Here is a 16,045-nt window from a genome sequence, read left to right as displayed (position 1 = left end):
TAAAAAACAGGGCTAGGCATGTAGCTTGGAGGTAGAATGCCTCTGGGTTCCATCCCCAGTCCCGCAAAAAATAAATAAATAAATAAATAAATAAATAAATAAATAAATAAGTGGGAAAAAGAGGTGCTTCGTGGCCATGCTAGACCCCAGATTTTTTTGGGACTCCTTGGACATGCTGCAACCCTAGGGCTGTGTCTATGGTCAATACAAAACAATGCGTATCTATGCATGTCCCTCCCTAAGCACTGCAGGATGGCTGCTGCCATTCTTTGCCCAGGGGACAATCCTGTCCACTGGCTATACTGCAGTATCAGGCCTAGTCTGGGGCTGGTAGAAACTGACAGGCTCTGGAGGCAGAAAGTGATCTATCCTTGGGGAGACAGGACATGATCTGGGGCAGTGCCTTTCAATTTCTATTCAGCCCTGGAACTCTTTTTTCAAATGAAACCTTATCTAAGAGCCTAGGACGTCAAGCAGATAAGCAGAGGGCCAATCAAGCCCAGGCTGAGGGTTGAGGACCTAGAGTTTGGTCCTGCCCCCCACCCCCACTGTGACCCCTGAAAAGGAAGCAGGGAGCAGAAGGAAGTTTTGAGAACAGGGCATGGTGGCAGATGCCTATAATCCTAGTACTTGGGAGGTTGAAACAGGAGGATCATAGGTTTGAGGCCAGCCTCAGCAATTTAGTGAGGTCCTCAACAACTTAGTGAGACCCTGTTTTAAAATAAAAAAATGAAAAGGGTGGGGGGGCATAGCTCAGAGGTAGAACACTCACTCCTGAGTTCAATCCCCAACAATCCCCCTCAACACACACCTGGTGGCAAGGGCCCAGCAAGAGCAGGCTTTCCCTAAGGGTCTTCACTCTGTTCAAGACGAACTGTAGCTTTTCCCCTAGGACCCAGTTCTCCACCTGTTCATTCCCAGATTGGAACTACCCTCACCAAACTGTTTCCCCCGTGAGTCTAACAGCTTCCCCTTCTAAAATACATGTGCCTTTTAAGCATATGAGCATAGCTCAGTGGTAAAGCACTTGCCCAGCCTACATAAGGCCCTAAATTTGATCCCCAGCACTGCAAAAACAAATAAGAGTGCACTTATCCCAGTCACCTTGAGGAAAATGTAAACATGAACCACCCAAAGACACCTTTTGCCAGGCACCCTGGCAAAGAGAAGAATGTCTGATTAACCCAGCATATTGAAAAGGGCAAGAGAGTGCCAGGTGTCATGGCACATGCCTGTAATCCTAGAACGTGAGAGGTTGAGACTGGAGGATCACAGGTTTAAGGGAAGTCTCGGCAAGTAGTCAGACTCTCAACAACCTAGTAAGACCATATTTCAAAACAAAAAAATAAAACTGGGTTATGGGATGTAGCTCAGAGGTAGAATGCCCCTGGGTCCAATCCCCCGTACTACAACAAAATAAATAAGGGGTAAAAGAGCCAACATGGTGGTGGACACCTCTCATCCCAGCTACGTGGGAGGCTGAGGCAGAAGGATCACAAGTTTGAAGTCAGCCTGAGCAACTCAGCAAGACCCTGTCTCAAAATACAATAAAAAGAGCCAGGCGTGGTGGCTCACACTTGTAATCCCAGCATTCGGGAGGCTGAGACAGGAGGATCTGGGTTCACAGACAGCCTCAGCTATTTAGTGAGGTCCTTTGCAACTCAGTGAGACCCTATTTCAAAATAACAAATACAAAATAGGGCTGGGGTTGCAGCTCGGAAGTAGAATGCCCCGGGTTCCATCTCCAGTACCACAAAAAAGAAAAATAAATAAATAAGTAAATAAATAAATAAATAAAATAAAAAAAATCAGGCTGGGGGTGTACCTCAGAGGTAGAATGTCCCTGGGTTCAATCCCCAGTACTGAAAATAAAAAAAAATCTACAGAGGCTGAGAAAGATCACACAGGTTCAAAGCCAGCCGCAGCTACTTAGTGCTTAGTGAGGCTCTCAGCAACTTAGTGAGATCCTGTTTCAAAATAAAGTATAAAATAGTTCTGGGAGTATAGCCCAGAGGTAGAAAAGCCTCTGAGTTCCAACCCCAGCACCACAATAAAAAAAGAAAGAAAGAAGGAAAGAAGGAAGGAAGGAAGGGAAGAAAGAAAGAAAGAAAATAAAAGAAAATAAAGGGCTCTAGGAATGTAGCTGAGTGGTACAGCACTCTTTTTTTTTTTTTTTTAATTGAAGTACTAGGGATTGAATGGAGGGGCATTCTACCTCTGAGCTACACCCCTCGCCCTTTTATTCTTTTTTTTTTTTTTTTTTTGCAGGTCTGGGGATGGAACCAGGGTCATTCAACCTCCGAGCTACACCCCCTTCCCTATTTTTTATTCTTTATTTTTAAAAAGGGTCTCACTAAGTTGCGAAGGGTCTCACTAAGTAGCTGAGGCTGTTAGCAAACTGTGATCCTCAGGTCTCAGCCTCCTGAAGGCTGGGATTACGAGTGTGCACCACCACACCTGGCTTTTTATTCTTTCTTTTGAAACAGGTCATCACTAAATTGCAGAGGATCTCACTAAGTAGCTGAGGCTGACCATGAACCCACCATTCTCCTGTCTCAGCCTCCCAAGTACTGGGATTATAAGCCTCAGCCACCATGCCCGGCTAGAGTGCTCTTGAACTCAATCCCTAGTATTAAAAAATAAATAAAGAGGTGGGGAAGCAGACAGGCTTTCTTATACATTGTTATTGGGAGTATAAACATCATAGTTTTGAAGGGCACTTTGGCAATATAGAGCAAACTTTTAAAAAGAGTTTTCTGAGCTGGGCATGGTGTCACATGCTTATAATCCCAGTAGTTGGAAGGCTGAGACAGAAGAATCACAGGTTCGAGACAGCCTCAGCTACTTAGTGAGGCCCTCCACAAATTAGTGAGACCTTGTTTCAAAATGAAGAATAAAAAATAGGGCTAGGGATGTAGCTTAGAGGCAGAATGCCCAAGTTCAATCACCAGTACCTTGCAAAAAAAAAAAAAAAAAAGTTGTTTTTTTATCTTGATGGTTGAACCCAAGACCTCACACATACCAGGCCAAGTGCCAAATTTCCCTTTGTAGGAATGTGTTTCTCCAAGTAACACCTAGTTATAAGACTATCCACTGTAGCATTGTTTGTAATACCAAAGAATGGGAAAAACCAAGAAGTCTCTTAGTAGGAAACTGATTAAATTATCCTATATCTACATGATGGAATATTCTGGCACCATGAAAAACACAAAGTAACCTTTAAAATAATAAGGTATGCAAGCACTATTAAAAAGACTGTGTGTGCAAACCATATGTAATTACATAACCCGTTTGTACATGCACAGACTACCTTTAGAACTGATAATGGAGGTTGCTTCTGGGAAGGAACTTGAGGATGGGAAGGAAGAAAATTTATTTTTCATCACATACAGAATTTGTTCTCTCTGGTATGTATTATTTTCACCATGACAATTAAAAACAAAACCAGAAGCCAGGTATGGTGGTGCACACTTGTAATCCCAGTAGTTGGGAGGCTGAAACAGGAGGATACCAGGTTTTCAGCCAGCCTCAGCTACTTAGTGAGGCCCTCCACAACTGGGACCCTGTTTCAAAATAAAGAATAAAGAGCTGGAGCCAGTGGTCGTGCACACTTGTAATCCCCAGGCTTGGGAGGCTGAGACAGGAGGATAGCACAGGTTCGAAACCAGCCTCAGCTACTTAGTGAGGCTCTCAGCAACTTAGTGAGACCCTGTTTCCAAATAAAATATAAAATAGGCCTGGAAGTATAGCCAGGAGGTAGAAAAGCCCCTGGGGTTCCACCCCCAGTACCACAAAAAAAAATAAAAAATAAAAATAAAAATAAATAAATAAATAAATAAATAAATAAAATAAAGAGCCAGGCGTGGTGGTGTACGCTTGTAATCCCAGCATTTGGGAGGCTAAGACACGAGGATCATGGTTCGTGGACACCTCAGCTACTTAGTGAGGCCCTCTGCAACTCAGTGAGACCCTATTTCAAAATAAAGAATAAAAGGACTGAAGGTATAGCTCAGAGGTAGAATGCCTCTGGGTTCCATCCTCAGTATTGCAAAAACTAAATATAAATAAAGAATAAAGAATAAAATATAGGGCTGGGGGGGTATAGTTCAGAAGTAGAATGCCCCTGGATTCCATCCTCAGTACTGAAAAAAAAAAAAAAAAAAAAAACTGAACATGGTGGCTTTTCACCATGTAATTCACCAGGTAATTCCATTACTCAGCTGAGATGGGAGGATCACAGGTTCACAACCAGCATCAGCACCTTATTGAACACCTCAGCAACTTAGAGAGCTCTGTTTCGAAACAAAAAGGACTGAGAATGTAGCTCAGAGGTAGAATACCCCTGGTTTCAATCCCCAGTACCAAAAACAAACAAGAACTTGGACCTTTGGTTTCTGGGCTACAGTAAGTGGCATCCCTGAGTAGTGTCAAGTTCTTAGGGAAGAAACAGCCACCCCGCTAGCTTCCCCTCTTCTTCTGCCTTTTCCCTATCCCAGAACCCCACATACAGGCGTCCAAAGGTAGGAAGCCAAACTGAGAACCATCTATAGTCACTGTTCTTGGTCTGGCTCCTTCAGAGAGACCCCAGAAATCTGGGCATGAAGCCGGACATGGTGGCACACACTTGTAATCCCAGCATTTGGGAGGCTGAGACAGAAGGATCATGGTTCAAGGACAGCCTCAGCTACTTAGTGAGGCCCTTTGTAATTCAGTGAGACCTTGTTTCAAAATAAAGAATAAAAAATTGGGCTGGAGGTGTAACTCGAAGGTTGAATGCACCTGGGCTTCATCCCCAGTTCCGCAAATAAATAAAAAATAAATAAATAAATAAATAAATAAATAAATAAGCTGGGCATGGTGGCACATGCACTAAGGAGGTACCTCCCAGCACTAAGGAGGCCGAGACAGGAGGATCTTGGCTTTGTGGCCAGCCTCAGCAACTTGTAAGGTCCTCCTCAACTTAATAAGACCTATTTTTTGTTTTGTTTTGTAGGTCAGGAGCAATCTAACTCTAAGATACACCCTCTACCCTATTTTTATTCCTTTTTTTTTGGGTGGTACTGGGGATGGAACCCAGGGGCCTTCTACCTCCGGGATACACTACCAGACCTATTTTAATATTTTATTTGGAAACAGTCTCTTAAACCAGCTGAGGCTGGCTCTGAACCTGCGTGATCCTCCTGTCTCAGCCTCCCAAGCGCAGGGATTACAATTACAAGTGTGTGCCACCATGCCCAGCTATTTTTTTATTCTTTATTTTGAGACAGGGTCTCACTAAGTTGTGGAGGGCCTAAGTAGCTGAGGCTGTCCACGAACCACAATCCTCCAGTCTCAGCCTCCTGAATGCTGGGATTACAAGCATGCGCCACCATGCCCGGCTCAACACCTGTTTTAAAATAAAATAACTGGGTGTGGTGGCACACGCTTGTAATTGCAGCCTTTGGGATACTGAGACAGAAGGATCACAATTAGAAGACAACCTCAGCTACTTAGGCCCTCTGCAGCTCAGTGAGGCCCTGTTTCAAAAAAGAACAAAAATAGGACTGGGGGTGTAGAATACCCCTGGACTCCATACCCAGTATAAATAAATGAATAAATAAATAAATAAATAAATAAATAAATAAATAAATAAAAGGCGGGGATGTAGCTAAGAGGTAGAATGACCCTGGCTTTGATCCCCAGTGTCAGAAAGAAAGAAAGAAAGAAAGAAAGAAAGAAAGAAAGAAAGAAAGAAAGAAAGAAAGAAAGAAAGAAAGAAAGGAAGGTAGGTTCAAAGCCCTGGGGACCCAGCCCTGGACTAGACCCCTTGTCCTGACCTGCCACTCCTAATTATCCACCCACAACTCTCTCACTCTCTTGCTGCAGCTGGGACTAGGCAAGGAAAAGCTCTCTCCTTTTCCCAGAACAATTCAACGATCCCCGCTTGCTCAGTTTTCTGGGTGGACTTGACCTTATAAGTCAAGTCAGGCCTCCTTCAAGTAATCCACCACCTTTCCCTGACAGAACCGAGCGATCCGGTCTGGCCCCGAGTTTGTCTAACTTAGGGCCTGGCCCTAGTGTGCATTGCACCATGGACCAGACAGGCGTGGCTGGCTCCCTGGAGGGACTGGAAGTTCCTGCTCTGCTCAAACTGGCCTCCACATCATCCACAATCAGTGCACACCAGTGCCGTCTACAGCCAGAGCACATTCTGACTGGTCAGTCTCAGTGCCAGCTGGTTAAATATTTTTAATATTCCTGCCCCCAACTGAGCCTGATCACTCCTAACCAGCTCCTTTCCTTCTTCCCAGACAAGATGTACCTTACAGCATGTGTCAGGTGCCAGTGTGTCCCACTCAGCCCAACATGCACCCCAATTCTGCTCAGCCTCACACTGGCCCTTCAGGATCCAGTTTCCAAATCACCTTCCCAGGAATCCAGCTGCTCTATCTCAGGCCACACTGATGTTTCATCCATAACCAAGCCCACTGCACTGACCACTCACTGGCTCACACATCCATACTCATTTCTCCTCTTCCCTTACAGTCTGCCTTCTCACGTTATCCTTTGAGAAAGTGTATTCTAGTTAATTTTTTGAGTATGAAGTACATGCATGGTATACATGATTCAACTAATATGAAAGCATACAAAGCACTGAAGTCCCTCTTTAAACCAACCTCCAGTTTCCTCTCCTTCTCTCCCAGAGTGACTATGAGCAGTTCCCCATGACTCCCAAGATAAATTCTGTTCATGAACTCACAGACACACACACACACAGAGACCTAGATTCTAAGCAGTTCTTGCAATCCCCTCAGGGTGGAAACCCTATCATCCCTCTGTGTGCCCCAGAGTCCTTGGCCACTAGCACTTAATAAGCAGTAGACTCTGGCTGACTGTCCTATGGATGGAGGGATGATGGGAAAACACAGGCAGGAAGTAGCTAAAGAGGAGACAGAGATGATGGAGGGACAAGTCAAAGGGACAGACCAAGATTAGAATTCCTTTCCTTCCATCTCCAATTTTGGGCATCCAGAGAGCTACCCGGACCTCCTCACCCAATCCCTCACACACCTTCTTCGGAGAGAAGACGCCTACGGTTCCCCCGTCCTCCCGGACGGCCACCCCCATCTCAGCCAGCAATGCTTCTCTGTGGGCAAAGGAGAGGGAAATGTCAGTCTTATCCTCACTACCCATGACCTTCTCTGCAGGGCCTGACTTCGTCCCCACCCTCCCAGAATTCCAGCTGCGGGACCCCAGCTCACACCTCTCCATCCTCAGGGCTTCCGTCTTGCGCAGCTTCTCCTCCCAGGTCTCATTGAGCTCAGCTATAATCTTCTCTGTCTCCTGCAAGTGCAGGAAGGGATCAGGACGGTCAGGGACAAACATCTACCATGGGGCCCACAGTATTCTTGGGATTCCTTCTTCCTTCCAGCCCTGACTTTGAAGAAGTAAATTCCCAGTAGCTGCTAGACCCCTACCACTTGCCAGCTACAACTTCCCACCTGCAGCCTCTCCATGGCCTCCTCAGGCCCAATCTGGGGCTCGGCATTGGGGGAGAATGAGGGCTCCAGCTCCCCATTATGTGCGGGGGGAGAAGAGGGCGAAGCAGGGACAGGGGATGACGATACAGCTGGCAGAGCCCCTCCAGGACTCCCCTCTTCCACCTGCAGGCCTGAGAGGGAAAAAGGTAATAAGGTTAAGTCCCACAGTCCCAGCCACTTGGGAGGCTGAAGGAGGAGGATCACTTGAACCTCAGAGATTAAGACCAGCCCTGGAAGCACAGTGAAATCCCCATCTCAAAACGGAAGGGGCCGGGCGTGGTGGCACACACTTGTAATCCCTGCATTCGGGAGGCTGAGACCGGAGGATCACGGTTTGTGCACAGCCTCAGCTACTTAGTGAGGCCCTCTGCAACTCAGTGAGACCCAGTTTCAAAATAAAGAATAAAAAATAGGGCAGGAGGTGTAGCTTGGAGGTTGAATGCCCCTGGGTTCCCCTAGACCCGCAAAAAAAAAAAAAAAAAAAAAAAAAAAATGGAAGGGGGGAGCTGGCGTGGTGGTGCACGCTTGTAATCCCAGCATTTGGGAGGCTGAGACAGGAGGATTACAATTCAAGGACAGCCTCAGCTACTTAGTGAGGCCCTTTGCAACTCAGTGAGACCCTGTTTCAAATAAAATAATAAAAAATAAGGCTGAGGGTAGCTCAGAGATGAATGTCCCTGGATTCCACCCCCAGTACCACAAAAAAAAAAAAAAAAAAAAAAAAAAGTGGGGAGACTAAGAAAAAGATAAAACTGACCAGGTGTCTAGCAAATGCCAAGAGCTTCAGGAGGTCTTAAGAAGTCATCTGGCCAGGCGTGGTGGCGCACGCTTGTAATCCCAGCGCTTGGGAGGCTGAGACAGGAGGATTGCACAGGTTTGAAGCCAGCCTCAGCTACTTAGTGAGGCTCTCAGCAACTTAGTGAGACCCTGTCTCCAAATAAAGTATAAAATAGGTCTGGGAGTATAGCCCGAAGGTAGAAAGCCCCTGGGTTCCACCCCCAGTACCACCAAAAAAAAAAAAAAAAAAAAGAAGTCATCTGGCCAACCTCTCACTACCATGTCTGGCCTTTATTTTTTATTTGAGACACTGTCTCACTAAGTCGTCCAGGCGAACTTGGGACCCACAATCCTCCTGCCTCAGACTCTCCAGTGGCTTTGTGTCACCATACTCAACACAGATGCCGTTTCTTATTCTTTCCTTTTTTTTTTTTTTTTTTTTTTTTTTTGGTAGTAGGAACTGAATTCAGGGGCATTCTACCTCTGAGCTACAACCAGCTAGCTGTTTTTACTTTTTATTTGAAACAGGGTCTTGCTAGGTTGCTAAGGGTCTCACTAAGTTGCTGAGGCTGGTGTTGAATGAGCAATCCTCCTGTCTCAGCCTCCCAAGTACTGGGATTACAGGCATGCTCTACCACACCATGCTTAGACACTGTTTCTTATCATTCTTACCAACCTTATCAGGCTAAGCACTGTATCTTAGAATCCTTCCCATTGTGGACAGTTAAGCTTATGGTCAACTAAAACTAAGACTTTAATAAGAATTTCCGTCAAGGCATGTGCCATTATAGATTCCTTCTAACAACTTATTGTATGAACCATCAATGCAGGACTTGCCATTTATTCCTGAACCTGTCATCAAAGAGCTTATGAATCCTGACTGCCCCCCAGAAAATCAGTCCCTCCCAGCTCCATAATATCTGGACACACAGTGCCTTCTCTACATGTCTGTCTATGTCACTGAACATAAGAAGGGTGGGTGGCCGGGTGTGGTGGCACACACTTGTAATCCCAGCACTTGGGAGGCTGAAACAGGAGGATAACGCAGGTTTGAAGCCAACCTTGGCTATTTAGTGAGGCTCTCAGCAACTTAGTGATACCCTGTTTCCAAATAAAATATAAAACAGGTCTGGGAGTGTAGCCCAGAGGCAGAAAGCCCCTGGGTTCCATCCCCAGCACCAAAAAAAAAAAAAAAAAAAAGGGTGGGTGGTCCTTCCCAGACCACAGAATTGGGCACAGGGCACCCCGAGCTGCCCCTTGCCTGAACCCCCTACCTCCCAGGGCAGAGGCTGAGAGGCCCTGAGCCATCAGCAGCTCCCGAAGTCGGGCCACCTCCTCTTGCAGCTCTCGGATGAGCCGGGCATTAGGATCTTCGTTGATGACAGCATTGCAGCGGATTTGCTTGGTGCGGTCGGCATACCTGGGTGAGGAGGGAGGGTAGAGACTTGTAAGGGCAGGCACAGCACACCTACTGCACTACCTGTTTCCCACTCTCCCTTCCCGGTCTCAAGATATCATAGCTGGGGGTTCACACTGCCTTGCAGGCAGGGCCCCAGGTTTTTTTGAGCTGCTGCACTTTTCATATGCTTGAGCTCCTGACGCTTTTCATATGCTGTCCCATCCCCACCAGAGCCGGAAGCCTCACCTAAGGGTACTGAGAGTCTCCTCATAATTGATGTCAGCAGGGCTCAGGGCTGCAATCATTGCTGTGCGTGAGTTCCCACCTATGAATGGACAGGATAAAGTTTTAACAGAACCAAGTCCTAAGAAAAGTCCTGGGGTCAGGGGAACCGCAGTGCCCAGGCAAGGGTCTGATGGAGCTGCAGTCTGAGGCAGGGTAAAGCTAAGAGTTGTGGAGACAATCATGAAATCTGGTGGCTGTAAGGAGGGGTAAGGTCAGGGAGACATCAGATGTCTGAGGACCAGTCACAGGTCTGAGGGAGAGGATAAAATCAGCAGTGGGTGTGGGTCAGGGAGGAGTCACGGGTAGACAGGTCAGTGAGGCGTCTGGCTTGGCAGGGGAAGTGCAGCCTTCATCTCAGCATAGAAACCTCTAAAGGATATTCCCTAGGCTGAGGTGAGGAGACATGGCAGGGCAACACTGACAGGATGTGCACATCTAGGGGTGGCAAGAGGATTTGTCACATGCATCAAAGGGGTTCCTGGATTGGTGCAGAGTTAGCACAGAGAGGAGCCCCTCACCCAAATTCTCCTTGAGCAGCCAGGTGAGCACAGAGTCCCTGTAAGGGATAAAATCTGACTTCCGCTTCTTTGATTGCTGGGGAATGGGAGGGAGAAGGCAATCAGAAAGGGCCATTCCCTGAGCCCCTTTCCTGGGCCCCCTGTCTTCCCAATCTCCAGGTCTCACCATGTCAGCAAGGGCTGAGATCACCTTTCCAAGAGTAGTCAGGGACTTATTGATGTTGGCACCTTCCTAGAAAAGGATGAGGAATGTGGGCATGAGACCTTCCCCTTCCAAAAGGATCCATTTCCCCTTACCCCACTCCCCGGTGAGTCTCAGATGCTGATCAGCACCCTCCCCACACAGCCCCCACACTGTCCCCATTCCATCCCCACGAAGCACCCTCACCTTGAGACGCATGCCCCGGGCCCCTGAGGAGTCGGCCCGCTCACTCCCGGCAAGGTCCACCAAACTGATCTTACTGACCTGCCACCAGAGGAAAGAGGCAGGAGGTGACTGGGGTGGATGGGGAATGGGGAAGGCAAATCAAGGGAGAAGCCAGCAGGAGTCTGGGTAGTACTCAAGGGCTAGAGAAAGGCAGGAAGGCACAAAGGAAAGTGACAGGAGGAAACAGAATACAGGAAGATGACAGAGGAATGAGTTACTTTTTCATTTGTTCATTTATTCACTTACAAATATTTAGAGGGCCACTGTGCATCAGGAAAAGAGACACAGTGGGATCAGAGTCCTGCCCAAGCAAAAGGGAGATTTGAACACACTAATCTGACTCTGGTGGGCAGGTAGGCTGTGGCAGCCCTGAGGAGACACAACCCAGCATGGGCGGGGAGGGCCCAGGCCCCTTCCGTTATACCACAGTCCCCATTGTGGGGGCCCCACCTTTTCCGAGTCCAGTCCAGTAAGCTGGTCGTGGCTGCGTTGCGTGAAGACAATGGTGAAGACAGCATGGGAACGGCTGCTGGTCTCGTTCATGTTGGTGGCAGCCACAGTCCTGGTGGGGAAAAGGAGCATTCACGGCGTCCCGCCCCTCACTCTCCCAGCCTGGCTCCCTTCCCCTCCACTCTGCCAGCCCGCCTCACCGCGCCTTATTTCCACAGTCCATGAGGTCAGCAATGTCTGCATAGGAGGTCACAGCCAGTTTAGACAGGTCCTGCACGTAGGGGCCCAGGATGGGGTGTTCCCGAACTCGAAGAGCTCCACGACTCTTGGGGTTCAGGAGGTCTCGTACCCGCTCACAATAGATCTCCATATAGCTCACCTGAACGGAGAAACAAACGAGGAGGATGCTAGCAGTGACAATGGCAGCAAGACTTAACCTACAGTCCACGGTAAGGATCCAGGTCACTGCAGCTGACGCGTGCCAGGCATGGGGAAAAGGGATCCTCCCACTTCCAACCTGAGTCTGGCCATTAGCACTACCCACATGAACATATTCCAGAGCTCAAGGCTGAAATCACGGCCCAAACTCGGTTAGTAACTAGCAGAGCCAGATCAGGTCCAAGGTCGACTGCCCTCGGTCCTAACCCGTCTGCTTTCCTAACTCCCCGCCGCCCACCAGCACCTGGGCTCACCTCCACAGAATAGGAGAGTGGAGTGCTCTGGTTCTCACTAACACGAGAGAAGAGGTCTTCGCAGAGCTGGAGGGGGTACAAAGAAGCACAGAGACATTCGTGGTACATCTACAGTGGCCAGGCCCTGTCTTAGGCAGCCCCATTTAACCCTTTCCACAGCCCTTAGAGAAGGACCATTCCCATTTTATAGATGGAAAAACCACCTGAGAGTTTGCACTTCCTCAGGGTCACAGACTAGGATTCAGCAAGCCAGGATGCAGACCCAGGTATCCTGCTCCTAAACCTGCATGTTGCATGGCCAGGGAGAATTATGGCCAACTCACAACTAGCTTGTGTATGTTTGTGTTTGCTGGAGATTGAAACAGAGGCATTTTGCCTCTAAGCTACACTCCCAGGCCAGTTTATTTATTTATTTAATTTATTTACAGTACTGAGGATGGAACCCAGGGACATTCTACCTCTGAGTTACACTACACCCCCAGCCCTATTTTTTATTCTTTTTTTTTTTGTGTGTGTGTGTGTGTGTGGTGCTAGGGATGGAACCCAGAGGCTTTCTACCTCCAGGTTACACCCCCAGACTATATTTTATTTGGAAACAGGGTCTCACTAAGTTGCTGAGACCCTCACTAAGTAGCTGAGGCTGGCTTCGAACCTGTGCGAGCTTCCTCTCTCAGCCTCCCAAATGCTGGGATTACAAGCGTGTGCCACCACACCTGGCTTATTTTTTAAATTTTATTTTATTTACTTATTGTGTGTGTGTGTGTGTGTGTGTGTGTGTGTGGTACTGGGGGTGGAACCCAGGGGCATTCTACCTCTGAGCTACACCCTCAGCCCTATTTTTTATTCTTCATTTTGAAACAGGGTCTCACTGAGTTACAAAGGGCCTCACTAAGGAGCTGAGGCTGTCTGTGAACTGCAATCCTCCTGTCTCAGCCTCCCAAATGCTGGAATTACAAGCATGAGTCACTATGCCCAACCTTATTTTTTATTTTGAAACAGGATTTCACTAAGTTGCAGAGGGCCTCACTAAGTTGCTGAGGCTGGTCTTGAACCTGCAATTCTCCTGTCTCAGTTTCCCAAATACTGAGATCATAAGTGTGTACCACTGTGCACAACCACAACTGGCTCTTTGTTAATTCCCTATCTATGATATGGAAATTCACAGGGATATTATGCTCATAATTATGCTCATGTTTAATCCCAGGACTTGAGAGGCTAAGACAGGGGAATCCCAGGTGCGAGGCCAGCCTCAGCTAGTAGTGAGGCCCTCCTCAATTTAGTGAGACCCTGTTTCATGATAAAGAATTAAAAAAAAAAAAAAAATAGGGCTGGGCATGTAGCTCAGAGATAAAATACCCCTGGGTTCAATCTCCAGTACCACACAAAAAATAATAATTACACTTGTTTCATAATTATGACATAATGTAAAAGAGTAGTAGGTAGTAAAACCAAGACATAAACTCAAGGCTTTCTGATCCTAGTGCCCTGACTCTTCTCGCTGTGCCTTACTGTCTCTACAGGAAACAAAGATCCCTCTCCTAATGGCCTTGGGGGTCAAGGTTGCAGATGACTCTCCTGGCCCCTCACATTCCCTATCACTAATGGCCTCAGAGAGAGCCAGACCTCTGCTCCAGAGTTCTTAGCCCCCGTCCTTCCTCCAGTGTGGGGCATCTAACGATGCTCCTGTGCTGGTTGCCCAGCCAGGTTCCAGACACATACCTGAGGCACAATGCCCTGTTGGCCTGGCTCCTGCCGCCCCATCATGGTGTAGGACTTCCCAGCTCCAGTCTGCCCATATGCGAAAATGCACACGTTGTAGCCTTCAAAAGCGTGGAGCAGCATCTCTTCCCCAATGTCCCGATACACCTGCTGCTGAGATGCAAACTGGGGGTCCTCAGCCTACGTGAGAGGGAGGCAGAGAAAGACATCAGGACCTTTGCCCTTCATGCCTACAGCCCAAGAGCCTTGTCCTCACTGCTGATGACTGCCCAACGGCCTGTGCACCCCAACCCATCAACATCCTAATCAAGCCCCTGAAGTTCCTCATAATCTTACAGAATCCTACCTCCCCCTTCCTGGTCCCAGTCACAACCTAAGAGTCTTATCCACACCCAGCCAGGAGTCCTCATCCTCCCAATTTAGTCCCAACCAATCCCTGGTGGTTCTATTCTCAGCAATACCCTTCCCCAGGACCTAAATCCCGACCCTCATGGCTGAGCTCTTCCCCCGGTGCAACAACCTCACCGAAGTGTGTGACCAGTAGGAGTAGTCAAATGTGAAGCTTTTGGGGGCATCCTTGCCCTGTTTGGGATTGGTGATGGCTGAAGAAGCAAAAGAGGGCAAAGGAAAGAAACCCAAGGTCAGGTACTCCCAACCTCTGCCCACACCCCACAAGCCCCTGGGATCCAAGCATCCCACTCCCCAGCTCCTCCCAGCTCATCTCTCCCCTTTAATACTCCCCACCCCCTCCAGTCACCAAAGCTAATTTTGGCTTCCTAGAACCCGCCCCCACTGAACTGCCTCCCTGGATTGGGCAATGGAGGGCTCCCGGCCAACATTCCCCCACCCAGGGACAGGAACATGGAAAGGCCAGCCTGCCCCAGCCCCCACCCTTTCAACCAGCACCTGCTCTGTGCCCAGCACAGCTCTCCTCCCCGTTGGGCCCAGAGGACTGGCCTACATGGTGAGCCTGCCTTCCCGACTTGTGCCCAGCCAGGCCTCTGGGACTCACTCACAGGTGGTGTTGCCCTGCATGCTGACCACACACTTGGCATCCTGGCTGATCTCACGGGCATTGAAGGGCCGAACCCTCACTGCCACTTTCACCGAGGCACCAGCCATAGCTGCAGACACCCCTGCCCTCTTCAACTGAGGACAGAGAAAGAGGGGTAATCAGAGTCACTGGGAAGACTCGGACAATGCCTCCCAGCTGCTGCTTCTCCTTTCTTTATTTCCTTTTGGTGGCACTGGGAATGGAACCCAGGGGCATTCTACCTCCAAGTTACATCCTTAATCCTAATCCTATTTTATTTTTTATTGTGAAACAAGGTCTCACCAAGTTGCTGAGGCTGGCAGGGAATCTGCAATCTTCCTGTCTCAGCCTCCCAAGTATTAAGATTAAAAGCTCGTGCCACCACACCCAGCTCCAGCTTCTTCTTGAAACCATTTCTCCAATCCCCTTCCACAGCTACCCAAACACCAGGTTCCTATTCCCCACGCCTTCCTCCCAAATATCACTATCTTGAGGGCCCCCAAAGGTATTCCTCCCTCTCTCCCCAGTCATATCCCAGCTCACAGAGACCTGGGCCATTACCCCAGAGTTACCTGGCGTCGTGGCCCCAGACCAAGGGAGCTGTATCAGTTCTGGCTGCCACCGGCCCTCGTAGGGGGAGCCCCATCCTACACTCGGGGCCTGACCACACCAGCAAGGGCTGTGGGGAGACCCTGGTTGTGGGGAAGAGTGGTTAGGAGGGACTCATAGTTCCAGAGGTCTGTCTGGGCTTCTTAATTTAAAGGGAAAAGGGTAGGGGTAATGTTAGGAAAGGTAAGGATAGCTGCCCCTCTAGAGTGGCCGAATGCAATGTGAATTCAAGGGCAGGGACGGTGATATTTTTATTCCTCGCCACTCACAAGTGTACTGGACATTCAGATAGAAGGGGAGAGAGAAGCTGGACAGAGAGCAATTCAGAGAGGGACACATGGGCAGAGACACTCAGGGTGGCAAGAAGGGGGAGAGGAGGGACAGAAAGTCACAGACACCAAGAAAATGAAAGAAATAAAACAAAAGGCAAGATTCAGCCGGGCACGCTGGCACATGCCTGTAATCCCAGTACTTGGGAGGCTGAGACAGGAGGACCACGGGATTGAGGACAGCCTAAGCAAGGAGTGAGACTCATCAACCTAATGAGACCCTGTTTCAAAATAAAAATAAAATAGGGCTGGGGGTGTAGCTTAGAGGTAGAATGCTCCTGGGTTCA

The 16,045-nt window shown here is 48.5% G+C and overlaps 1 protein-coding gene across 1 annotated transcript in view; it reads right to left on the bottom strand.

Moving 5' to 3' along the window:
• Nucleotides 1–14,909, bottom strand: part of KIF1C (kinesin family member 1C) — a gene marked incomplete at both ends in the record, with an annotated part of 28,057 nt that extends 13,148 nt beyond the window's left edge. Inside the window, 14 exons of the mRNA XM_080713382.1 lie at nucleotides 7,051–7,126; nucleotides 7,244–7,323; nucleotides 7,482–7,651; nucleotides 9,572–9,717; nucleotides 9,943–10,021; nucleotides 10,500–10,575; nucleotides 10,666–10,731; nucleotides 10,888–10,965; nucleotides 11,377–11,488; nucleotides 11,577–11,755; nucleotides 12,069–12,134; nucleotides 13,788–13,967; nucleotides 14,313–14,389; nucleotides 14,804–14,909. Of these exons, the coding sequence (XP_080569508.1) occupies nucleotides 7,051–7,126; nucleotides 7,244–7,323; nucleotides 7,482–7,651; nucleotides 9,572–9,717; nucleotides 9,943–10,021; nucleotides 10,500–10,575; nucleotides 10,666–10,731; nucleotides 10,888–10,965; nucleotides 11,377–11,488; nucleotides 11,577–11,755; nucleotides 12,069–12,134; nucleotides 13,788–13,967; nucleotides 14,313–14,389; nucleotides 14,804–14,909 (1,491 nt within the window). The remainder of the gene's footprint in view (nucleotides 1–7,050; nucleotides 7,127–7,243; nucleotides 7,324–7,481; nucleotides 7,652–9,571; nucleotides 9,718–9,942; nucleotides 10,022–10,499; nucleotides 10,576–10,665; nucleotides 10,732–10,887; nucleotides 10,966–11,376; nucleotides 11,489–11,576; nucleotides 11,756–12,068; nucleotides 12,135–13,787; nucleotides 13,968–14,312; nucleotides 14,390–14,803) is intronic.
• Between the last annotated feature and the right edge of the window lie 1,136 nt (nucleotides 14,910–16,045).

Source organism: Muscardinus avellanarius, assembly GCF_963383645.1.
Source record: "Muscardinus avellanarius genome assembly, chromosome: 16".
NCBI lineage: Eukaryota > Metazoa > Chordata > Mammalia > Rodentia > Gliridae > Muscardinus > Muscardinus avellanarius.
The sequence above is the reverse complement of the archived record's forward strand: the minus strand, read 5'-3'. Positions and strand labels throughout refer to the sequence as shown.